Source organism: Typopeltis vanoorti, chromosome 9, assembly GCF_054136105.1.
Source record: "Typopeltis vanoorti isolate ZY-2024b chromosome 9, IOZ_Tvanoo_1.0, whole genome shotgun sequence".
Taxonomy (NCBI): Eukaryota; Metazoa; Arthropoda; class Arachnida; order Uropygi; family Thelyphonidae; genus Typopeltis; species Typopeltis vanoorti.
In genome coordinates this window covers 59,308,553-59,336,053 of record NC_143557.1, presented here as the reverse complement: position 1 = coordinate 59,336,053, position 27,501 = coordinate 59,308,553, and the positions used below count along the sequence as shown (strand labels likewise).

Below are 27,501 nucleotides of genomic sequence, written 5' to 3'. Positions count from 1 at the left end.
GCACTTCTCAGCTGCCTCTCTGATCACAGGAGGCCATGTATAATTAGTGATAGTCTTGGGCCAGCTATCTCTGATTGGCTACTGGTGCTTACTGAATTGTTCCCTCAATCTCCAATCGACTGTAGAACCCACACTATTTTCAAACAGTAAAAACATAATGTTAGGATTAGAGACCATGAGATGGCGGCCTCACTTCTCAGCTGCCTCTCTGATCACAGGAGGCCTTGTATAATTAGTGATAGTCTTGGGCCAGCTATCTCTGAATTGGCTACTAGTAGAGATTGAACTGTCCTCTCAATCTCCAAAAGTTAGATAGGACTAAAACGGCCTCAACTACTCCCTATATGGGAATAAAAGGCATTATCTGATTGATTTTTGAACTATAAGGTTTAAAATTTGGGAAGCAAAGATGGGATGCAGAGTATAGGATTGGTGGGGATATTTTAGAGGAGCTGGATGAGATGAAAGATTTGGGGGTTATGGTAGATGTTTCTGGTCATGTTGTTAAAATTGTCAGGACAACACTGTGGATTATGGAAATGATGTGGAAACTGGTGTGTAGAAGTTAGGATGTTTTGATTCCATTGTACAAGACTTTGATCAGAGTGCATATGGATTATTGCACACAGATTTAGGTGTCAGGTTTTCAAAAGGATGATGACATGTTGAAGAGGGTCCAGAGATGATCGACTAAGTTGGTTTCTTGGCTCTGGAATGTGGAATATGAGGATAGATTGAGAGAATGCAAATTACAAAGCCTAGTGGATAGGTTCTGTAATCGGGAGACATGGGCGAGACATATAGGTTGGTAAGGGGTAATTACCAGATTACCATGGATGAGATTTTTCATAGAATATCTGGAGACACAGGGAGAATGAGAGGCCATCCCTGGAAGCTTTATAAGGTAGGTGTTGAGCAAGGTGGTGAGGAGTAGATTTTTTGCATAAAGAGTGGTGGGTGATTGGAACACATTGCCTGAGAGTGTGGTTAGTGCAGGGACAGTGAATGTTGAGGTATGATGAACTATGTGCATGTGAGAGAGTGGGGCTTCCTACAAAGAGTCTCTTGACTCCATGGATGCTGTTCATAATAATAATAATATATCTTGATAAGTTTTCTTGTTGCCTCTTTATTCACCAGTATACCTTTGACTAACATATTTCAACATTTAACTCTTGATTTTCAAGCTGACAAAAGTTCCACTTTATCTCCAGTTCCGATTAACTATTATTTAGAGCATTTGAAAGAAATAATTTCAACTTCTAAATCCAAACCATCTCTCTTTGAATCCCTTATGTCGATGACGTTTGCTATTATGAAAGCACATATATCAATAATTATGTTTATATATATATATATATATTACCAGCTTTTTTTTTATTCTTCTGCTCATCATTCATTCTAGAAATATGAAATAATTAAATCTCTGGTGTCAAGAGCTCACAAAATTTGCACTTGATATGCTGCTCTCAAAAAATAAAATAAATAAAATAAATAAAATATCAAGCAAACCTTATTTTTTTTCTTAATGGCTACAATCGAAAAATAACTGAAAAAAATTATCAGCAAGTTCCCTCCAAATCTAGATGAAATTCATAGAATACTTATTTCAAATGTAAAAGAGATACATTAGAACATGTTGCAGTTGTCTCCAGAGTACGCCACTACTCTGGCCTACAAATAAGCATTCTCGTTTTGTTTTTCAAGTTCTATGTTTTTGCAACATATCCCATTTAACAGGCCAGTCATTGAAAAAAATTGTTTTTGAACATCAGTATTACATTCAGTTTATTTTACCCCAGCATGCAGTGGATACTAGCCATGAAATCCTCTGGTATAATACCAAGTTGCTTCATGATGTATTTTCAAGTAGGAATGTTTCTTCAAAGAAAGTCCTGAAGCCCTATTAAACTGTTCATAATGCAATGGTTTATCTATTTCTCAATTTGGAAAATTGCTAGTTATAATTATGTTGAATAAAATAAATTTTATGTTTCCTTTTTTTTCCTCACCTGTTTATTTTCTTAGTGTTGGCCTTCATATTGCTTATTTTCATACCAAATTTGTCACAATTATTTATTGTGGCTAATGACTTATAGTAGATGTATTTAAGAGAATCACATCATCTGTATATCCTTGTATATTAGATCTTATGCTACTTTCCTTAATGATGTAAACCGTATCAATTATAACACTGCAGATAGCACATAGTCCTACCTTACATCAGATTTAGCATCAAACTATATCTTGTACATTGATTAATTCATTAATTAATTGTACGTAATGATGGTTTGTGACATGCAGCTTATATGTAAGTTGGTTTGCAACTTATGTATAAGCTGTGTAACACTCTGTTCTATTTGCATCAAATAAATTTAGTATTTTAAACATTCACTCCTCCCCTTGTTATTACCTATTCATATTCCTTTTCAAGATCAGTAAAGTTTAAGTACAGATTAATATTCTATTCTTATTTGGCTAAATTCTTTTCTTTTTTTTTTTTTTTCAGATCTTCCCCCCCACACACATACACCAAAGTATGTTTGCATAAATCTTTCCTGAAATACTTAATAAGAATACAGTTTATTTTCTGCTGCTCATTTGATGTTTTGTGATTAATATTTTGTCATTTCTTCAAAGTGGATTGATTTCCATTTTTTATTGTTGCAACAGGGTTTTTAATTTAATTAAATTTCAACATGATGGTAATACAAAATAAACATAAATTGCTATTTGATTGCGAGAGTTTTCTGACAGATGATGTTTCTGTTACAGTTTAACATTCATGTGCTATAATATTTTCAGTACTGTGATAGTTATGTGTGTGTGATTATAAAGTGAATACTAATAATTATTGTTTTGCAACAAGCATATGTGCATATAAGTGCTGATTATATGTTGTTGACTATTTCTAGTTGAAGCAGGAGGATGATATTAAACAATGTTTGATGGAAGCTGATTCAAGATTGCAGATGGGTATGAACTTTTTTGTAATATAAATATAGGACATTATCTGTTATGCTTTAGTTTCCTTTTCATAACACATCCCTACTCTGTCTGAATATTGAAATGAATGAAAAGAAAAAAAAAGTGTAATCTGCTTGACAGATATTACTAGTATTCTGCTTTTACACATTGATTCTCACTATAACAAACTCACAGACTAAAGTATTGTTGTTGTTGTTTTTTTTATAGTGAATTTTTTATACAAATGACATAAGTGCTTCTTTAGGGATGTTTCAGTAGTTTGTGGATTCATTATGATGAATTATGATGAATTATGTGGTATGAGTATAGATAATCGAGGGCGCTAGTGGGTCAAGCGCTACGAATGTGCTTTGAAGAGCTCCTGATTCAGATAAGTTTTAATAGGAATAATTAAGTATATATGCGTAATTGTTTAAGTAAGAGCGGCTGTAAACGTTGTACGCTACCGATATTATTAGTGTGGGGTTTTTTTTCTTGCTTAAACTAAATACGAAAACGTTAATATTAGACCTAGTAACCTGCAGAGAGAAAAAAATGGCGGCTGCATTGTCATTCCATGATTTTAATTTGGATTTCAGTAGGTTCGTTAAGTGTGAGGTCTGTTATATGTATTCCTTCGATTACATAAATGATTTGTCAATGTTTAGTGCGGATGGAAGAAGGGTGTGTGCGAAATGTGACCTGAACGAGGAATTGATGAATGCGAATATGAAGTTGATAACAGAAAGTGCTAGTACCGATTGTGTCGTGAGTGCACGTTTGAAAGAGGATGGCGGGAAAGACAGGCGAAAAAATGTTAAAAAATCAGGAAAAAAGAAAAAGAGCGATTTGACAACCGTAACGGATGTTAAAAGGGACGAAAGTGAGGCGGAAAGAAACGAAATTGAGAGAACGAATGAAAGTAGAAATGGCGTGGTGCAGAAATCGCAAGTAAAAAAAATCGAAAGAATGAATGATTGCGAAAAAAGAATGACTGATGGCGAAAGTTGGACGCATGTTGGAACGAAAGTACTGAACCAAAGAAAGATGAATGACAGTAAAAGTGAGAAGAATGATAGCGAAAGTTGGACGCATGTTAGTCCGAAAGTACGGAAACAAAGAAAGATATGTGAGAGTGAAAGTGAGAAGAATGACAGTGAAAGTTGGACGTATGTTGGACCGAAAGTACGGAAACAAAGAAGGATGAATGAGAGGGAAAGTGAGAAGAGAGGGTCGAGAGTTAGAAAGTTAGAAAGATTTAATGATAGAGTGAATGTGTCGCGAGGTTCAGAAGGTGAATTGGATTGGATGAAGCAAGAAATGAAATGGATGCGGAATGAAATTAAGAGAATGCAGGTCAAAACTATTAAAATAAATCATGATGGCATGAAAGAGTTAACAAAAGATAGGCGAGTGGCATTGTATGGTGACTCCATTATTAAAGGTGTGCTAGAGGATAAAATGCACAAGGTATGTTTTCCAGGCGGTAAAATGAGTAGAGTGATTGAGGCATTGAATATGAGGCGGGAACGAGCAAAAGAGTTAATTGTATTAATTGGTACGAATGATTTGAGAGAGAACAAGGAGCATGTCAGAATGAATGTCAGGAGACTGCTTGGAAAGATAAAGGAGAATAGTGTGACAGGAAGGGTGGTCAGTGTGTTGCCTAGGTATGATTGTGGTGAAATGAGGCGGAGAGCAAGGATTATGAATGATATTCTGGCTGAAATGTGTGAGGAGATGGGAGTACAGTTTGTTAATGTATGGAATGAGTTTGAGGGACGAAGTGAGCTGTATGGGAGCGATGGACTGCATTTGAGTGGTTATGGTGTGAGTCGCTTGGAGAGACTGCTGCTGGAAGGTAGAGAAGTGAATAGAGAGAATGAATCAGATCGAGAGGGGAGTGATGTGGAAGAGCAGGAGAGTAAGACAGGAGAGATTGAAGGAGTGGAAATGAATGTGGAAGTGAGTGGTATGAGTATAGATAATGAGAGAATGTGTGTGCAAGAGGAACAGGGAAACGGGGAGGCTCAGGGTGGACAGGGATACACAGCGTGAGAAAGGTGGATGCTCCAAGAGGAGGTGAGAGAATGTGTAGGCAGGAAAGTAATGGGATGATCAGGGATCAAAAGGAAACAGATGGAATTGCAAAGGGTTCTAAAATGAAGAAGCAGAAAGGGAAATGGCCCCAGTCCAGCATGGAGAGATCACATCGAGTGAGTGGTATCAGTGGAACTAGCTGTAGATCCAGAAATGAGTTGTTGTGTTTGTATACCAATGCTAGAAGTATAAGAAACAAGGCGGATGAAATGGTTGCACTAATTGCGTCTGTGCACCCAGAGATTGTCGGAATAAGTGAGACATGGTTAGATGAGGATGACATCCTGACAGGAATAGAGATGGAAAGGTATGATGTGTTTCGTGAGGATAGAAGGGGTAAAAAGGGAGGGGGAGTGCTATTGATGATAGAGAAAGAGTTATGTCCATACAAGGTAGAGATGCAAGGGGGAAATGGGGCCAGTGGTTTTGAGGCAGTATGGTGTGAGATAGAGGTGAATAGATTCAAATACTTGGTGGGATGTTGTTATAGACCTGGTAATGTGGATGGTGGTGATAGTGAAATGTATAGTCAAATAAGCCAAGCAAATAAGAAAAGGATGATCATTATGGGTGATTTTAATTATGGCAATATAGATTGGAATGAAGAGATAGCAACTGGAAGTAAAGAAAATGAGTTTCTTGAGTTTTTGAGGGATAACTACCTCAGACAGTATGTAACAGAGGGCACAAGAGGATTAAGGGTCTTGGATTTGGTCATCTCATCGGAGGATGTAATTATCAATGAGGTATCAAATCATCCACCAATTGGCGAAAGTGACCATGAGGTGATTACTTGGGTGGTTGCCAGCAGTGCAAGGACCCCTGTGAAAAAAGGGTATATGTGGAACTACAAGGGGGGTGATTATGAAGAGCTCAGGAGACAGCTTGCAGGTGTAGCATGGAATGAGGAGTTAGCTGGAAAAGAGATCAATGCAGCTTGGGGGATTTTCAAAAAATATTTAGTGGATGCAATGTCTAAATGTATACCACGGGTGAGAAGGTTAAATAAGTTAGGTGTGAGATGGATGAATAAAGAGATTAAGCATGCAATACAGAGAAAAAGGGCATTGTGGAGGCAGCATAAGAGAAGTGGAAGTAACCAATTTCATGAGTTCTACAAAGACCAGGCAAGGAGAGTGACTTGGTTGGTGAGAGTAGCTAAAGAGAGGTATGAACAGCAGTTAGCTAATGAAGCTAAAAAGAATCCTAGGGAGTTCTTTCGATATGTAGCCAGCAAAAGAAAGAATGATTATGGAAGGATGACATTGATTGGAGGAAATGGTATAAAGACAGCTGTTGCAGAATGTGTGGTGGAGATACTTAATGAGCAGTTCATAAAGATCTTTCAATCTTGTGAATGTGACTTCATGGAGAGATTAAGAGCAGTTGATGATGGGGAGGAGAGACTGACTGTAAGTGAGCAAGAGGTGTTTGGGGAGTTGAGTAAACTAGATGTAAATAAGGCTGTGGGACTTGATAATATATCACCGCGTATTCTGAAGGAATGTGCCAGAGAGTTGACACCTGCCTTGACATATTTTTTTAATACGAGTCTTGCACTTGGTCAAGTCCCTAAAGAGTGGAAGGAGGGCAAGATTGTGCCACTTCATAAAGGAGGTGATCGAACTCAAGCATCAAACTATAGGCCTATCTGTGTGTCAGGTGTTGTGGTTAAGTTGTTGGAGAAGCTTGTGAGAACTAGGATCCAGAGTTGGGTTGACAACAATGGTATAATCTTTGATGGACAGCATGGATTTGCTAAAGGGAGGTCGTGTTTTAGTAATCTACTTACTTATTACAATAAAGTGACTGCTTCCTTGGACAGAGGAGAAGGATACACAGTAATATACTTGGATTTTGCAAAAGATTTTGATAGAGTGCCTCATGATAAGTTGACAGTCAAACTAGAGCAGATGGGGTTGGATATTAGATTAGTGCATTGGATTGGAGACTGGCTATCTGATAGGTATCAACAAGTTGTGTATGGGGGTGCAATATCCAGGAAAAGGAAAGTCACTAGTGGAGTGCCTCAGGGATCTGTTTTAGGGCCATTACTATTTAACTTGTATATTAATGATATTGGCGAAGATTTGGATGGAGATATTCAGTTGTTTGCAGATGATGCAAAGTTGGGACGAACCATAAAGAGTAGTGAAGATGTTGTGGCCTTGCAAGAAGACTTGAATAAATTGAGTGATTGGGCAAGCAAATGGGGATGTGAGTTCAATGTTGCAAAATGTAAGGTTTTAAAATTTGGAAAACAAAGATGGGATGCAGAATTTATGCTTGGTGAAAATATATTGTTGGAAGTAGAGGAAATAAGAGATCTGGGAGTGATAGTGGATAAGGATCTAAAATTTAGGGGTCACATCGCCAAAATTGTGAAGACAACACAAAGACTTCTGGGAATGATGAGGAGGACACTGACATGTAGAAGTAGGGAGATTCTTGTTCCATTGTATAAGGCTTTGATTAGGCCACACATGGACTATTGTGCCCAGATTTGGTCACCTGGTTTTCAGAAGGATGAAGAGATGTTGGAAAGGGTCCAAAGGCGACTGACTAAGGTAGTTTCTGACCTCTGGAATTTCGAGTATGAGGAAAGATTGAAAAGATGTAATTTGCAGAGACTAGTGGAGAGAAGGAAGAGGGGAGATATGATAGAGACCTACAAGTTGGTAAGGGGTTGCTATAGGATCAATGGTGGAGAAGTTCTACAGCGAATAGTGGGAGATCAGGGGAGAACCAGAGGTCATCCCTGGAAACTGTATAAAGAGGGTGTGAGTAGGGGAGTGAGAGGCAGGTTTTTTTCGTGCAGAGTTGTGAATGATTGGAATGCCTTGCCTGAGAGTGTGGTGTCTGCAGGGAGTTTGAATGTGTTTAAGACCCGGTATGATGAGATGTGTGTGAGATAAAAGGACCTCCTAGATGAGTCTTTGACTCCATGAGGTCTTGTTTAATAATAATAATAATAATAATAATAATAATTAGATTTGGTGAGAAGTTGAAGGAATCGCATTCTCTTTATTGTATGCTTTTTGAGTATACATCATCAAATTCCTGATGGTCAAATTCTTTGTCCCTCCCCAAAGGGTACGGAATATTATGATAGTACGACATGATAAAGGAGATGGCACTAGAGTGCCACTTAGTGAAAGGCTGGTAAAAGTTACTTTTGAAAAGATAACTTATATTTTTGTAGTAAAGTAGCAATTACGATTTGCTTTTTGGTGTAGTTTTATTTATTTTTATAGTTTAATGTAACTGACATTTAATGGACATTTGTGTGTTTGAAACAAGCTTTTATTTTTACTATTTTGAAGCTTGTGGTGAATGACAAGAAAATGGCAGTACAAATGAGATTGGGAAACCAGGCATCACAAAAGTCAAAACGTAATTAATAGCATCAACTTTTCGAGGATTGTCATTGTTGTGAATGCAATATGTATATGTGGTGGAATGTGAAGAGTGTGTTTGTGATGAGACTGAACAGGAGATGAAAGAGGATATGTCAAAATTGTGATGTTCTGTTGGACTGTGAGTTATTGGTAAATGTGCAACATAATTGTGAGAGCAAATAACCGTATAAATCATGGAGTGGGAGCAAATGATTGCATAAATCATGGAACAGAAGCAAGTGGAACTACATACGTGAATGAAAGTATAGCTAAGGAAACAAAAGCCAGTGACACTGGAAGCAAAGGAATGTCTGAATGAGGAGACAGTGATATACTGACAGACAGTGTAATTGCCATGTTGAAAGACTTGAAAAATGAGTTTATCAGAATGTGCATAGTGATATGAGAAGTTTGGATAAGAATGGATGAGTACAAAAGATTAGAATGAAGGAAAGCAAAGAAAAAAAGAGGAGACAAATGACTCAAGAATAGCAAGCAATGTATGGTGATTTCATTATTAGAGGTGTGGTAAATGAGAGATTTCATAAGGTGTATTTTCCAGGATAATTGATGTGTTAGATAAAAGTTAAGCTGTTGAATAAACTGAAAACAGACTATTGAGTTGGATCGTGACTGACTGTCAGGTATCAGAAAGTTGTATACGGGGATGCAGTGTCCCGAAAGAGGAGAATCACTAGCGGTGTACTGCAGGGGTCTGTATTGTGGCCATTGTTGTTCAATTTGTATATTAATGATATTGGGAGGGGCTTGGTGATGCAAAATTAGTGAGAGCAATGCAGAGTCACACAGATGTTATGGCCTTAGAGGAGGACTTGAATAGATTGTATGAGTGGGCATGGAACTGTCAATTCAGTGTTGCCAAGTGTAAGACTGAAATTTGGTAGGCAACAATGGGATGCAAAGTGTACACTTGACAGGAAAATTTTGGATAAAGTTGAGAAGATGAGAGACCTTGGAGTGGTGGTGGAAAAGGACCTGAAATTCAGGGTCCACGTTGCACAAGTTTTGACGTCATCACTTTGGATAATGACAATGATGTGGCAGACCCTGACTTGCAGAAATAAAGAGGTCATGATTCTATAGTATAAGGCCTCATATGAATATTATGCACAGCTTTGGTCACTGAGTTTCATGGTGATGAGGATATGTTAGAGAGGATTCACAAAAGTGGTCTTTGGAATGTGGAGTATGAAGACATTAAAAGAATGTAAATTGCAAAAGTCTCATGAATAGGAGGAGGAGGGAGATATGATTAAGACACATAAGTTAGTCAGGGGTTGTTATCAGGTTGACATGAAAGAAATTTTTCATAGAATGGGAAAGGGAGAATAGAACAAGACGCCATCTCTGGAACTGGTATAAAGAGGATGTGAGCAGAGGAGTGAGGTGAAGTTTCTTTGCATAGAGAGTGGTTGGTGAATGTAATCCATTGCCTGAGTGTGTTGTGAATGTAGACACATCGAATCAGTTTAAGGCACAGTTGGATAACCTGCATGTGTGTGATAGTGCGTACTGCCTATGATAAGTCTCTGACTCCATGGAGGCCAGATGTTAATAATAATAATAAAGTTACATCATTACTAACTTCCTATCAACAATTTCCTCACAAATTAATCTGTTATCTGTCAAGACTACAATATTATCAGATTTTATAATTCTGTTATTAGTGCACTTTTTTAGTGTATCAATCAATCTGCTGAGATCTTATTTTTCCTGCCATCATGGCATACAACACTTGTTTTATTTATCTGTCCTCTCCTATTCTGTTTAAGTGGCCACACACACACACACACACCTAATTCCGTATTTAATTTGCCATCTTCACTAACAAGTCTAATTCCATATTTAATTTGCCATCTTCACTAACAAGTGTGCCTAAATAGCTGAAATGTTTTTACTTATTCTATAGGTTCTCCATTCAGGATGCAGTTGATGTTTTCAATGTTTCGGCTTATTTTCATTGTCTTTGTCTTTTTTTTTTTTTGTTGTTGCTGATTTTTACCAATTTTAACATATGGATGTGATCTCTCACATCCAATATGATACTACCATTGATTCCATCTGTTCACTCATCTAATTTTGCACAGGACTCTCATATCTGTGGTCTCCATTCTTTGATGAAGTCTTTTATATCTAACTCATCTCTCACATCCATAAGTTAAAATTGGTTAAAATTGTATACAGTTTTCAACTGTATACAAGACAGTCAATGTTTTGACTAATTTCTATCTTATTCCACATAAATTTATTCATTTCACTTCCTACCATACTGGCTTTGCTAATTCTGCTGTCTAATTCCATATTTAATTTGCCATCTTCACTAACAAGTGTGCCTAAATAGCTGAAATGTTTTTACTTGTCCTATAGGTTCTCCATTCAGGATGCAGTTGATGTTTTCAATGTTTGGCTTATTTTTTATTGTCTTTGTCTTTTTTTTTTGTTGTTGCTGATTTTCATACCAAATTTATAAAAATAAGTGAGACATGGTTAGATGAGGATGATATCCTGACAGGAATAGAGATGGAAGGGTATCATGTGTTTTGTGAGGATAGAAGGGGTAAAAAGGGAGGGGGGGGGTGCTATTGATGATAAAGAAAGAGTTATGTCAATACAAAGTAGAGATGCAAGAAGGAAATAGTGCCAGTGGTTTTGAGGCAGTATGGTGTGAGATAGAGGTGAATGGAATGAAATACTTGGTTGAATGTTGTTATAGACCAGGTAATGTGGATGATAGTGATAATGAAATGTATAATCAAGTTAGCCAAGCAAATAAGAAAAGAGTGATCATTATGGGCGATTTTAATTATGGCAATATAGACTGGAATGATGAGATAGCAACTGGAAGTAAAGAAAATGAGTTTTTGAGGGATAACTAACTCAGACAGTCTGCAACAGAGGGCACGCATGGATTGAGAGTCTTGGATTTGGTCATCTCATCAGAGGATGTAATTATAAATGAGGTGTCAAATCACCCACCAATTGGTGAGAGTGACCATGAGGTGATTACCTGAGTGGTTGCCAGCAGTGAGGACCTCTGTAAGAAAAGGGGGTATGTGGAACTACAAGGTGGGGGGGGTGATTATGAAGAGCTCAGGAGACAGCTTGCAGGTGTAGCATCAAAGGAGGAGTTAGCTGGAAAAGAGATCAATGTAGCTTGCTGGATTTTCAAAAACTATCTAGTAGATGCAATATCTAAATGTATTCCAAGAGTGAGAAGGTTAAATAAGGTAGGTACAGAGAAAAGGGGCATTATGGAGGCAGCATAAGAGAAGTGGAAATAACCAATTCCATGAGGATTACAAAGACCAGGCAAGGCAGGTGACTTGGTTGGTGAGGGTAGCAAAACTGAAGTATGGACAACAGTTAGCTAATGAAGCCAAAAAGAATCCTAAGGAGTTATTTCAATATGTAGCCAGCGAAAGAAAGAATGATTATGGAAGGATGACATTGATTGGACAGCTGTTGCAGAAGGTATGGCGGAGATACTTAATGAGCAGTTCATAAAGGTCTTTCGATCTTGTCAATGTGACTTCATGCAGAGATTGAGAGCAGTTGATGATGGGGAGGAGAGACTAAGTGAGCAAGAGGTGTATGGGAAATTGAGCAAACTAGATGTTAATAATGCTATGGGACTTGATATTATATCACCACGTATTCTGAAGGAATGTGTCAGGGAGTTGATGCTGGCCTTGACATATCTTTTAATACGAGTCTTGCACTGGGTCCTAAATTCCTAAGGAGGGCAAGATTATGCCACTTCATAGAGGAGGTGATAAAACTCAAGCATCAAACTATAGGCCTATCTGTGTGTCAGGTGTTGTTGTTAAGTTGTTGGTGAAGCTTATGAGAACTAGGATCCAGAATTGGGTTGACAACAGTGGTATTATCTTTAATGGACAGAATGGATTTGCTAAAGGGAGGTCATGTTTTAGTAATCTACTTACTTATTACAACAATAAGGCGACTGCTTCCTTGGACAGAGGAGAAGGATACACAGTAACATACTTAGATTTTGCACAGGCTTTTGATAGATTACCTCATGATAAGTTGATAGTAACACTAGAGCAGATGGGGTTGGATATTAGATTAGTGCATTGGATTGGAGACTGGCTATCTGATAGGTATCAACAAGTTGTGTATGGGGGAGTGATATCCAGGAAAAGGAAAGTCACTGGTGGTGTGCCTCAGGGGTCTGTTTTAGGGCCATTACTGTTTAACTTGTATATTAATGATATTGGTGAAGATTTGGATGGAGATATTTAGTTGTTTGCAGATGATGCAAAGTTGGGATGAGCAATGAAGAGTAGAGAAAATGTTGTGGCCTTACAAGAAGACTTGAATAAATTGAGTGATTGGGCACGGGAATGGGGATGTGAGTTCAATGTTGCAAAATGTAAGGTTTTAAACTTTGGGAAACAAAGATGGGATGCAGATATGCTTGGTGAGGATATATTGTCTGAAGTGGAGGAAATAAGAGATCTGGGGGTGATAGTGGATAAGGATCTGAAATTTAGGGAACACATAGACCAAAATTGTGAAGACAACACAAAGGCTTCTGGGAATGATGCAGAGGACACTGACTTGGGCAACTCACCACAGTATACACTGAAAGACGACCACTCTATTGCATCACAGCAATACAAATATGAAGTGCTATTCATGGAATCTGCCTCAGCTATGAAAACCTTTCTAAACCTCAACAAATTTGGGTGTGACTACCCCAAATTTGGGAAGCACTCATTCTTAGATCTTCAGCTTAACAGCCAAGACACTTAATTTAGCCTACTGGGGGAGCACAATTTAAGACTCTAGGCCTGACTTTGATTGCCTTTCTTCAGCCTTATTTACCCAGTGTTAGTACCTACCTGCATATATCATTGTTTTGTGATCCCTGATGATGGCATTGTAACATTGCCAAAATATAGGAAGCATTAATTAAAAGTTATTATAATTAATATTGAATATATCATAATTTCCTGAAAAAATAATAGCCAATGTATAAGCTTTTCCACTAGACTTAAACCTGAATACATAGATATGAATATAGATGCTTGCAAGTGCTCTGCATGTAGATAATGTGTTATGTCAGATCCTTTATGTTGTATTTAATTCTTGATATCTAGTAATGTGTATTGAGGTTACAGTTGACTGTTAGATTAACTGAATTTTAAAAAAATATCAAATTATGATATCAGAAAAGTCTTTGACATTTTTTAAAATGAATATAGCTCTAGCGGCTACAAACAAAAAAAAATGAACCTTTTATGTATGATTAAGAAAGCTGCTAAATTCATCCATCCATCTGTGTATTCATTGGACATCATCAGATGCCATATGGTCACTCTTTTCCTTGGTGATGTGCTACACCAATCCTTTCCAGGTTGTCCTGTTGTATGCTTTTGGAGGCTTCAGCTCTCTTCAGATCAGTCACTCCAGACACACTATCCATCCATCCATCTCATTGAGGATCTATCCCTTCATCTTTTTTCCTGAAACTTGACGTTCTATTACTGTTTTGAGAAATCCTCCTTCCATTCTTTCAATGTATCCAAAGTATTTCAGCTTTCTTCTGTCAATATTTTTAAGGAGTCTTAAATTTTACTAATCCTTTCTAGCACACATCCATTCGATGACTTTCAGTATATGATATCCTCAACAGCCTTCTGTAATACCATTTCAAAAGCTGCTATCCTTTTCCTATCAGACTTCTTTAAGTTCCAAGTCTCTCATCCAAACGTTGCTGTTGAAAAAATTGGCTGCATCCAGAATCTCAGTTTTGTTCTTGTGGAAATAGATCCCTACTTCCAGATTTTAGCCATTCCTAAACTTCTGATGTTTCTGAACAGTGATTTTTCACAGTAATAATGGATCCCAGGTACTTGAACTTCCTGACTTCCTCAATTCTTTCTCCTTTAAGGTACAATTTTTTCTTGTGAGCCTCAAGTACCTGGGATCCATTATTATTGTGAAAAATTGCCAAAAAACTGTCAAAAGTCATATTGGAGTCATATTGTTCTTACTGACCTCAGTAACTTTGTCAAGTACTCATCCCATCTCCTTTCTATCATTACAAAGGCATACTGTGTCATCCAATGCTACATGCATGATGTCCTCAGCATAGACACGAAACAGGTGAGGAGAAAGTAAGCAACCTTACCTAACTCCCTTGCTAGCCTGAAGCCATTCAGTTAATCCAACACCTGTCCTTACCATGGCTTCTCACTCACTGTGCAAGTTAGCTATTAACCTGATAATGTGTTGAGAAAAAAAACATTCTTTTCATTACCTCCCACAATTTCACATGCTGAACACAGTCAAAAGCTTTCTAGTAGTCTATGAAACACATTACCATAGGGAGTCTTAAACTCTTTATACTTTTCAGTGATCTGTCTAAGGCCAAGGATTGATTTCTGGTACCATTGCCTTTCCTAAAACCTGCTTGTTCCTCAGGCATCTCTGCCTCAACTTTGGTCTCAATCCTATTTATAATGATCGTTAATAAAATATTGCTTGCAATCCTTCATATCCCCCTTCTTGTGCAGTGGTATGAATACACTTCTTCCAGTCCGTAGGCCAGTGGTTCTTAACCAGTGTTCCCCAGTTCGCAGAGCACAAGTGTTCCGCTGGTAAAAGATGTCACATGACACAGTTCTAAGTGTAATTGGCTATGCTGATCCTAACAACTGAAGAGTTCTATGCTCATTGACTTCTAAACCAATAGAATATCATTATAGGTCATGTGTTTGCAGGAGGGAGCAGGGAGGAGCATCTCTTTTACAGTCATTCAGTGATGTTATTATCATCAACACCCGACCTCCATGGAGTCAGAGACTCATCGTGGGAGGTACTCACTATTGCATACAATGCTTATCCAACTTCTTCTTAAACTGATTCAATGTCCACATCCACAACACACTCAGGCAATTCATTCCACTCACCAACCACCCTCCATGCAAAGAACCTGCTTCTCACTCCTTTGCTCACACCCTCCTTATACAGTTTCCAGCAATGGCCTCTTGTTCTACTTCCCTCTCCAATTCTATGAAAAATCTCTTCCATATCTACCTAATAATAACCCCTGAGCAGTTTATGTCTCAATCATATCTCCCCCCCCCTTCCTCCTATTTACAAGGCTCTGCAACTTGCATTCCTTCAATCTGTCCTCGTACTCCACATTCCAAAGACCACTGACTACCTTTGTGAATCTTCTCTGTACCCTTTCCAACATAATCCTCGTCATCATGAAAACCCGGCGACCAAATCTGTGCACAATAATCCATATGAGGCCTGATCAAGACCTTATACAATGGAATCATAACCTCTCTATTTCTGCATGTCAGGGTTCTCCGCATCATTGCCATTATTCGATGTGATGTCTCACAACTTGTGAAATGTGGGCCCTGAATTTCAGGTCCTTGTGTTTTGGTTTGTGTGTTGTGTAACATCGTAATAGCACTCAGTCCATTTTTAATGTGTATTTGGTTTGCGAGTTGTCTAACATTGTAGCAGCACACCATGGATAAATTTATTATTAAACAAAAACATGATTCTGAGACAAATATTAATGCTGGGGCAAGTTCAATTGGAAGTAGTAATAATGATGTTGCTGCAAATGTCTCATACAGAAGACAGCATTATACGTAGTAAAATAAGAAAAATTAATAGACAATATTCAGACAAATATTTAAGTTACGGTTTTGCATGGAACAGTGATTAGTCAACTTAGCAGGAACCAAAAGCGCATTGGTTCCTGCTAAGTTGGAATGCCACTTTACTACGATGCACATCAATTTTGCTTCAAAAACTAAAGATTATTTCAAGAGATTGTTGGACATGCAAGTTAAACAAGTAAAATATTTTGAAAAGACTGTTAAAATTTTCGATAAGGCACAACTTGCATCATATAAGGTAGCTGATGAAAAAAAAAAAAGTGGCACACCGTTTGGCAACTCCTATAGGTAGAGATGACCTTGCTAATGCTTCTACCTGGTATCTCCACTTGGGCCTGGCTCCCACTGAAGAGACCTCAATAAAGGTCGAAACTAGTCTGAGTAGTGGCCCTTCCCTTAATGCATAACATTATACATATCTTCAAGGAGATGTGTTTTGTATTATGGGAGATACTGAGATAGGAGTGATGTTATCTTGCTCCACCTTTGCAACGAGTTGCCCGATGTTGTACCACCTTACCCTAGTCCTGAAGATACTTTCAGGTGCAAACTTTGTTTGCTCACACTTGGATAAAGGATTCAACTAAATTTATTAAAGGTAGCTGAATTAATTGCTGTAAAATTAAAACCACATACAGCAATTTCTCAATTAATGCACCTAATGCATTCTTTAAAACAAGTGCATAATGGAAAATGCACTAATTGAATATAATAACCTATGGGGAAAAGTATAATTCCTTCCTCAAATTTCTTTTTTGACCCTTAATTGTTTTTAATAAAAGAATTAGGGTATATCTCAGGAGATAGTTAAAGAAAACCATGAAGCTGAAAGATTCAGCTTCATGGTTTTCCTTTCCTTCATATCCAGGAGTAAATTGCTATTCCAAATTTTAGAACTTACGAATGAATTATTGACCTTTTTTCAAAATGAAGGTACAGATGCTTTTGTAAAATGTCTTAAAAATGATTTGGTATGCTAAATTGGCATATTTAGACGATATTTTTAATTACTTAAATAGTGTTAATACAATTATCCAAGGGAAAAATTAAAATATTTTGACATTCACTGACAAATTGTCAGCTTTTCAGAAAAGAAAGTATCTCTTTGGAAAAACCGTGTATCAGAAAAAAATACCATTGTTACACCTGATATCCTGAGAATATAACATTCTCAGTTATCATGGTGTAACATGAAAATTAAATAACATAAATAAAAACCCCTGCATAAAAGGAATAATTTAATCAATATAATATTTTTGCATCCAGTATAAATTGAGTAAAATGTAAAGGTCTATTGTTTAGTTAAGATAACAAAAGAAAAGAATGTATTAAGATGTATTATGACTAAACAAGGAATTTGTATTAAATAAGTAGCTAACTAAGAATTAATATAGTAATGCGATTAAGAATGAAAGAGTTAAGTACATAAGTGGAAAAGAATGAGTCATGGAATATGCTATGTGAGAGGCTACAGATTAAGCATTAAGTAGAATTCTGAGAAAGGTATTTGAAAGGGGTTAAGATAGAGGCTAACAAGAGAAATAACGGAATATCGCTTAGGGCCTATACCCGGATAGAAACTTCGTTGCGAGTTGCCGATCAAAATGACGTATGGCGGCAAAATGCTACCCAATTGGTAGACAGACGGAAAACATGTAGGAGGCGGGAAAAAGAAGTAAGAAAGGGCACCGTTAGGGAAGCAGCTATAAAAGGGTTGGTACCCCCCCCCCCCCCGAGGCTCAGAGCTGAGAAAAGGTAGGCTCTTTTGGGTTTTGGAGAAGACGTTGAGATAGTCAAGGAGGCTTGAGGCCTTATTGCCTTTTGCGAGAGGAGAAGAAACGTTTGGATAGTCGCGGTGGGTTTAGTTTGGTTTTCTAGTGGATTTCACGGTGTTCCTGAGTGGAGAGATATGGCTTATATCCTCATGCCACATCAAGGAATCGAAGGTGAGCGGGAAAGCTATTCCCGTATTCCTATGTAGAAAGCGAAATATACCATAGAGTCATAGGAAGCTGTGAAAATATCGATGTCCTCGTTTTGGATAGTACAACCGACAGCGCAGACGTTTATATAGCCCTGAATTGCAAGAAGTTATGCAAGCAAGTTCGTTCAGTAGAAGGTAAACGCCCGTAAGTGAAGCTAAGGAAAGGTATTGTGAATTTTGTCTTATGTTAACTAGAAGTTGTTTGTGATAGGTACCATTGTCATAATACGGAACTGTTAAAGTGATTAGGGAGAAATTATAATAGGACTTTAGAATTTGATAGAGTGTGTTAAAAGTAAGCTAGCTAGTGTTGATAATTTGTGAATAATTAATTGTCCTAAGAATCGTGAGTGCCTACTATATTGTAAAAAGAAAGTTAATGACATAGTTGTGTGTTAATGAAGTAAATGGTTTTGTTAATATTGAGTTTGATTAGTGTGAATTGAGTAATCAAGTAGCCTGATGAATTTGAATGCCTAGTGTGATGTGTAAAGAATCGGAATTGTCATAAGAATGTGCTAGAGTAGTTAATGATTTTGTTAGTGTACTTGAAGTTGAATAATCTAATAGTGTGTGGTAATCTAATTTGTCCATGTTAAGTGATTTCATGTTTTGTATGAAAATTTGTGGCGGCATGATCGTAGTAACTTTTGTCGAATCATAGCCCAACTGCTTGTATTAAGCTAATTTTAGTGTGTAAGTAATTTAGTTGAGTATTTTGATATGTACCATGTTTACAGAAGTAATAAACCTTTTGTTTAATGATAAAAAAGTTGTCTGATATTGCTAGTCCAATGCACCGCTTAGAAACATTCGAGCCTAATCACGCAGGGAATTATTGTTAAGAAACGGGAAGTCTAATGAATTGAGTTAAGTGTCACGACTGCAATAGTTACACTTTCAGATATTTGAGTTCCTTTTCTCTGTTTATGTATAAAATATCTTAAACTAAATATCCCAAAGGGCGGAGTTAAAATACAAATACTAGGGATACTACGGGGAACAATAACTCATATATTAGTAGAAATTTTGGTGATGTCTTGAAAGTAGAAGTTAGAAGAACATAGACAAATGCAATTTGTAAGACAAACAAAATCGTAAGATAGGGACGTAACACCGTAGATATGTTTCCTTCGCTCCATAATAAAAATGTCAAGGGAATTATTTCCATTATAACAGAATGTTTAACAATATTGGAAGAAAAGATTAAGTTACTTTCCTTCCTTAAATACACACAGTTATGACTGGATACAAAATCCATTTGGCCCAGTTAATATATTGAGTTATGAATTTTCATTATGGGAAGAACAATTGAGAAATTTTGTTACAGTTTTCAACATCATATTTGTGTGAGCTCAGTTTCTCAATATTAACCGATATTAAGACTAAAAAGTGTGAAAGACTTACTAATATCGCCAAAGAGATGAGGGTAGCTAAGTCACATATTAGACCTGATATTGCTGAAATCTGCAAAAGCCTTAAAGCTCAAGTATTGCATTAAAATAAGTTCCATTTTTATAAAAGGCAAGTCCATACATACCGTATTTTCTGGTGTATAAGACGCACCCAAGAAATTTAATACAATTTTCTGGAAAAAACCTAAACTTTACCTAAACCAAAACAACGCTCACAGGCTACTTTGACTGCATGTGTACGAATCATTTTTGTTGAAATGGCAATGCCATTTTGCTGATTTTCTTGCACCCATTTCAAAACTTCAGTCTCTAGTTCTGGCCACTTTGCAATTTTTCCACGTTCTGCGCACTTTTCATTACGCAAATTGTACAAAATCTCCTTCTGACCACGCCAAGTTCTAATCATTTTTTCTGTAGGCAGAGGTCCAAAATGTCTTTCAGCTTCCTTATTCCCGTGTTCTTCCGGATATTTTACAACGTGCAATTTGTAACTCAAAGTATATAAATGTTGCTTGTTTTTTTCCATCACAAAAATCTACTGGGAAATATCAAACTGAACACAAAATATCTCAACACGTCAACTCAATACTGATAAACATCAGTAACTTATTACTGAGATAGGATATTATGAAACTTGAATAGGGACTCCCCGTTCTTAGCCAATGACGCGCTAGAAGTCATGTAAAGGTCACGCATCAATTTGATTGCACCATTAACTGCCTACAAAGATCTTGGAACATAAAAGGGAGTGTGTATGACTTTGAAAAGAGGAAACAATCTTTACCTTCATTATATAAGATGCACCCCATTTTTAAGATGAATTTTTAAGGTAAAAAAGTGCGTCTTATACACTGGAAAATACGGTATTTTTGTTGTTAATATTATGACCCTAATGCTTTGATCTTCCCCAAATTTTTCTTATAATCAAAAGTGTTCTGTGACTTCGAAAAGGTTAAGAACCACTGCTCTAGGCAATGATCCTGTCATATCCTTGTAATCAATCTATAAAACACTGATCCTTGCATCCCTTATGGCCTTAATTGACTCTACTGAGATTCCATCTGCACCCAAGCATTATTGTTGTTGAGCTTTTAATTTCCCTCTCAACCTCATATCTAATGGGAGGTGGTTTCAAATCAAAATTTTCCTGGTTAAAGGGCTCCTCCAAATTTTCCATATCTTCTCTGCTGTACAGTTCCTCACAGTACTCTTTCCATCTGTTTTTGATATCCATTTCTCCATTCCTTTGATGATATTCAATTTGGGCTTAAACTTGTGCTTTGTCATTAACTAACAAAACATCCTTTTCTAACTATTCCTCTTCGTCTGAAACTCTATCTCTTCACATTTATTAGCATAAAAATTTTCTTTGTCCTTTCTGATGGCATTTCTGACTTCTCTTTGTAATCTCTTATAAGATACATGTTCATATGCATATATACACACACACAACATGCTATATTTGTTAGTTCTAGCGACAGAAGTCTTTATTTAAGATCTCTGCTTATACAATTAAATGTGGAAGTTTTTTTCAGCATGAGTAAATAACAAAACTAACTTGGGTTCATTCAAAAAATTGTTGTATAAATCACACAGACAGACAGACAAGAAAATAATCTTGGGTACTAGAGGGAAGACATGGAAGTAGGGATCAATTATTTGCATTTACTAATATCTTATATCTAATATCTTGTGCTTAGTCACTAATTCATATATACTTTTACAGCCCTTCATTACAAAATTCCATATCCTCGACCTGTTAATTTACCACCTTCAGCCCTAGCCAAACCTCAAGCAAGGAAATGGAAAGCTCAAGAAAGGTTAAGAAAACAATCCAAACCTGTATATATAAAGTCACTTGATCCTGAGAGTTAATTATTTGTGATTAGTTATACAGAAATGCAGTTTATTTTACAAGATAGAGATTATATTAAAAAAAAAAAAAAACTTATTAATATGAAGTGAATATTATTGTATCCACATCATTACAATTTTTTCTTTGTTCTGTTAACTTTCCATTCTTAACCCTAGCCAAACATTAAGCAAGAAAATAAAAAATAAAGCTAAAATCAAAATGGATTAAACCTGTCTGTGTTTGTAAACTTGATCTTATTAGCTAATTATTTCTAATAAGTGTTAAAAAAAAAGTAACATATTTCATTGCAGAGAGAATTGTTAATAGTGAAAATCACATTAATTTCAGATGAATTTTATTACTAATACATAAAATAACTAGTATATATTAGACTTGTATTAATATTAATAATGAATTATTCATATTGATAAAAGCTTGTTAATACAATAGAATAGTACTGATGTTTTAAACAATACTGCATATTCTGATTAATAAATAGAATATTTAAATAATGATTGCATAGGATTTTTATTCAATCATAATTATGTTTTTGTAATGAATATACTCTAATTTATTTCAGTTCATGACATTCGAATTGTTCATTTAGTTTCATTTGTGCAGGATTATCTGCATTAAGTTAGGCTGCATTCATACAGAAGTGGAAGAATTTTTTTCCTCTTACAGTTCAAGTTTTATTCATTCCTACTAGAAGATACATACATACACACAACTTTGAGCCTCATAACCTTAGTTTCTTTGGCTATACCTGCATTAGTTCTTCTCCTTCCCTCCTTTTTTTGCTTTCTTTAACATAAAAAATTCAGAGTTCATTATGTTGAACCATTGCATTCATTTACAAATTTTACACATGCATATAATTTTAGAATAAGTCATGACCTTTTGTTTCTTGTCTGGTTTCTTTGTTTATTTTGAAATTCAATTGGAAAACATTTTGGATGCTATGGCAGAGGGATTTTGCTGCATGTCACTTTGCTTAAGAAAAATATGCAAATCCTAGCTGTGATGAGAACAGCTTTATTAGGCCTTTTTAAAACAGTGCTAGGTTAATTAAACCTAGAAAGCAGGATTTTCTTTCTTACTATGAAACAGGCAAAACAATCTGTGAACACAAGCATATTCACCAGACATAAGTTGTGAATATGCTAACATCCATTTATGGGCAAATTAATTGGTTGTGAACTCTATAATTGTTAAGAATTAATTATAATAAATTCTTAGATGATACACAGTAAACTGGGACATGTTCCTTATGCTATATCATGAATCATACTGTTATGAAAGAATCTTTGTGGTCATTGGAGCTGATGCATATATGGACAACTTAAACAGAAACCAAAGTTTAAAATTGCATAATGTATGAAATGTCTCATAAAGAGAATTTTATTGCTATGTAGGAAGTTTAAGAAAGAACAGCCATGGAAGAATAGCTTTAGTGATTTTAGATGTTTGGAAAGTGTCAGATGCACTAGAAATTGCATTAAGTGTTCAATTTGGGAAGGTATATTTTCCAGGTAGATCCATTAACATTCTAGATGCTAAGAGGAAACTGGATAAAAGAATATGGATAGATGAGTTAAAAGTATCAAAGCTATTACAAAAGCTTGATTTGAACACTGCAGTGGGATTGGATGAGATATTGGCACAGGTGCTGAAGGAATGTGCAAGAGAGTTGGCAGTACTCTTTACCTAATTATTTGGTTTGATTCTCAGCACATACATGATTCCTAACGAGTGGAAGGAAAACAAGATAATTCTGTTATGCATTCATGAAGTAGGACTGATGCAACAAATCATAGACCAGTCACTATTTCTGGTGTGGTCATCAAGGTAATGGAAAAGCTGATGAGAAATGACATCTGAATGTGGATAGTCGCACTGTTCCTCTGTAGAAGATCATAGGTTTGTTAAGGATTGATCTTGCTTTAGCAAACTACTCACATCCTAAAAATATAAATACTGCAAGACTGGATAAGGGAAGTGGATATACTCTGATACTTCTGGATGTTGCAAAAGTATTGACAGGACTTCACATTCAAGGTTGTTAGACATACTCAACGAGATGGATATGCAAACAGATTTATTCATGGATTGCAGAGTAGCTGACTGACAGGTATCAGAAAGTGATGTATTTAGGTTCTGAGTCTATACTCCTAAATCACCTAGTAGATGATATCCAATTATTTTCTAATGATGCTAAGTTCAGGCAAGTGATAGTGGTATCTGTTACCAAATCTCTACAGACTAATCTGAACATATTGATTCTATATACAAATGACAGGGAATATCAGTTCAGTGTTTCTAAGTGCAAGGTTTTAATTTTTGGATGAGGATATTGAAAGTATGGTATTATATTAATGAGAATTTGCAGCATTTAATGAAGTGTGAGACTTTGAGACTATAGTGAACAGAGAATTCAGGTTTAGGAGCCAGATTGTTTAGGTAGTAAAGGTATTGCATCAGATAATTGCAGTGTTGAAGAGTACAGTAACTTCTAAGAAAAGATAGTTTTCTTTGATATTTACAGGACTTTGATAAGACTAACTTTGGCGTGAGGAATTGGCTACTACGACAAAAATATGAATGTTAGGGTTTATGGCCAGAAGATAATGGCAGTTGTTTGCTGCACACACTCTCTCTCTCACTTCCTCCAAATGCTTTGGTTTAATATTGCCCACTATCATTGAAGGCTGGAGACTGGGTGCTTACTTTTTTTCAATAAGTTGATTAGGGCCGAAGGAGTAAATCATCTAATGCCTTGGGAATAAAAGGCATTAGATGATTTATTTTACTCTTTTTTGTTTGAAGAAGAAACAGTAGTCAGACCATTGTTTATGTTTTTAAATAAGAAAACTTAACATTTGAATTACAAGTCCATCAAAGAAATTTTGAGGTTACATTTTGAGTTCATTATGAAAGATGGCCTTGTTTTATCACTTTTATTATGATTATTATTATGATGATGATTGAGAACCTCCATGGAGGTCCCACATATCACTGTGGGAGGCTCACCCTAGAAAGCACACTATCATACCACTCCTTGAACTAACTCACTGTTGCTCTTGCCACTCTATCAGGCAATGCATTCTATGGTTCAACCATCTCCATGCAAAGAACCGCTCCTCACCCTCTTGCTCATAACTTTCTTTTGCAACTTCCAGGGATGACCCTCTGACCTTACTCCTTCCCCTTGTTCTACCAAACAAAAGAACTTCCAAAAGTCAACTGTGTAAATATCTCTCAGTAGTTTAAATATCTCAGTCATATCACCTCTCCATTTTCTATCTACCAAACATTGCAGTCCCCATTCTCTCAATCTACCCTCATAACTAACATTGTATAGTCCTGGTATCATCTTTATTATCTGCCTCTGCACTCTTTCCAAGGTTAATTTATCCCCGTCAAATCCTGGGGACCAAATTTGAGCATAATAGTTTAGATGTGGTCTGATCAGGGCTTTATACAGTGGAGTGACAACTCTTTTATTCTGCTGGTCAGTGTCCTTCTCAGTATTGCAGCAATTCTCTGGGTTACTTTTAATAGATCAGTTTAGACAACCTTACTCATATGTGAAATAGTAGGAATCTTAAAATTGTAATTAACAACTTTTAAATTTAAAATTATATAAGTTTATTTACAATCCAAGGATGTATAATTATATAATCTACAAATTTGAGTTTGATTTATTCTACTTTTCTTATAAAATATAAAAGAAATTCAAAGTGAATAAGAGAAAAGTGACAGTTATATGCAAGGAAGCTTTGGGAATATAGCGATTTCTCATCTTATATGTTAGGAAATTGGTTGCTGCTCAGTGAGCTATCTTCTTTGGAGACTTCAGTATCACAACTGTAACTTATTTCCTTTTATTATTTCCATTGATAAAATTGGTAGGAATGCCAAGATATGTGCTTTTAACATTGATCTATAATCAGATAGTCCATTTACATACCAGACCATACAAAACAATTCTCATCATCCTATTAATGATGTTATCCATTTCTTAACAAGCCCTCCCTCCAAATATATTAAAGATGTCAATATATCTTTTGGTAACTCAGGCTGTCACCTCATCTAAGTCTCCTTTACTATGGAACAGCTATTTTCCATCTCTCTCTCATATCCTTCTAACACTTTTAACCTTTTCATAGCAAGCTCTTTTTATAAATATACTGTAAATGTCACTTCGTGATAACTCAGACTATAACCTTCTCCAGGTTTCCTTCACTGTGGAACAACCATTTTCTGTCTCATTTGTTCTTTGGCATTACAAGGTGCTAAATGAAGTGACTGAGACTTTTATTCCTTTTTTTTTTTGGTTTGATTACTGTTTCCATCCTTCTGATTCAGACACTTACTCCAACCAAAAACAGAAATAATTCTAACTGGGGTGAAGGTCTTCATCTTCCATTGTACTCAAAAATCCCTGATCACTATTCAAGCCATGGTTCTCCAGCAAGTGTGCCATGGTACACTAATTCAGCCAGTCACAAGTGAAGATCAAAACTCCAGCTTCACACCTAGTTTCTCAACAATTGACTCAACTCTCCACTGCTTGTCTCCTATATTTTTTGACAATTGTCAAAAAATAAAAATAAATAAATAAAAAAAATATGAGAATGGGGAACTGGACAATGAGACTTATTTGTGCTTATGGTCCCACAGAAGGTTCTACTAAGGTAGAAGTGGAGGAATTTTTTGAGGCTTTAGAAAAAGCAACTGACACAATGAAAAAGGAAAAGTTGGTCCTTGTTGGGGATCTAAATAGCAGAGTAGGAAATGATTGTGAGACATACAAAAATATTTTGGGAAAATTTGGAGAAAAGAGCAAAGCTAATAATAATGGCAAATATCTGTTGGATTTCTGCTCAGGACATGGACTGATTATTACTAACACCATGTTCCAACATAAAAATGTGCACAAATTCACATGGAGAGAAGAGGTTAGGAATAAGAAAAGTCTCATTGACTATGTTATTGTTGATAGTGATGTTTTCTCCCTGGTGCAGGACACCAGAGTGTACAGAGGATTTGAAATTGGAAGTGATCACTATTTAGTCTTGAGCAGGATAAAATTGAATTTCATATTGAAAAGAATAACATGTAAGAAATTTTAAAGCGAATAAAAGTTGAGCAGCTCTCAGATGTGAACTGTAGACTAAAATACACAAAGATTATTGAAGAAAAAATGAAAGAGTTTGAGAACAGGAATCAAACCTTGGAGATTCGGTGGCAAACTCTGAAGAAAACATTGATTGATTCTGCCAGAGAGGCATGTGGTGAGGTTATCTGTAAGGATAAAAAAATCAGAACTCCCTGGTGGACACAGGAAGTTAAAGAGGCAGTGAAAGAAAAGAAGAAAGCATACCAAAAGTTCCTGTCAAATAAGTCAGCTTGTGCTCTTAGAGAATATAGAGACAAATGCAAGAATGCTAAACACTGTGTAAAACTAGCTAAACAAAAGTCATGGGAGGAATTTGGCAAGAATATAGAAAATAAATATCAAGAAGGTGGCAAAATATTCTGGAGGTTGTTGAAGAAGCTTAAGAATGGAGGAAAGAGTGCTGTAAATGGAATTAGAGATGATAAAGGTGACATGAAAACGGGAGAAAAAGATATCCTTGAAGTACAGAGTAATTACTTTGAAAAACTGCTAAATGACACAAGCAGTGATGACAGCACAGTGGTAAAAAACACTGACCAGACATGCAGTCAGGAATACATATCCATACTAGAAGTAGAAAAAGCCATCAAAGGCTTGAAATGTGGAAAGGCAGCAGGAGTAGATGATATTCGACCAGAAATGCCGAAGTATGGTGGTATAAGAATCTTACAGTGGCTGCACTGCATAGTTCAGAAAGCCTGGACAGAGGGACGAATTCCTGATGATTGGAGTAGAGCTCTCATAGTACCCATATATAAAAAGGGAAATAAAACTGAATGTGAGAATTACAGAGGTATTTCCCTACTGAGTGTTTCTGGCAAGATCTATGCAAGTATACTTGAGAAACGGTTGAGAAGAATTGTGGAAGAAAAGCTTGGTGAAGAACAAGCTGGATTCAGGCCAAATAGA

At 36.3% G+C, this 27,501-nt stretch overlaps 1 protein-coding gene across 6 annotated transcripts in view; it reads left to right on the top strand.

Annotated features, from left to right (window-relative positions):
- The window catches only part of Cen (cerebellar degeneration-related protein 2-like), a 274,212-nt gene that overhangs the window by 17,501 nt on the left and 229,210 nt on the right, over positions 1 to 27,501 (top strand). For all 6 annotated transcript variants that reach the window (XM_090397363.1, XM_090397362.1, XM_090397367.1 and 3 more), the window contains one exon: positions 2,916 to 2,976. In XM_090397363.1, coding sequence (XP_090253489.1) covers positions 2,916 to 2,976 — 61 coding nt within the window. The remainder of the gene's footprint in view (positions 1 to 2,915; positions 2,977 to 27,501) is intronic.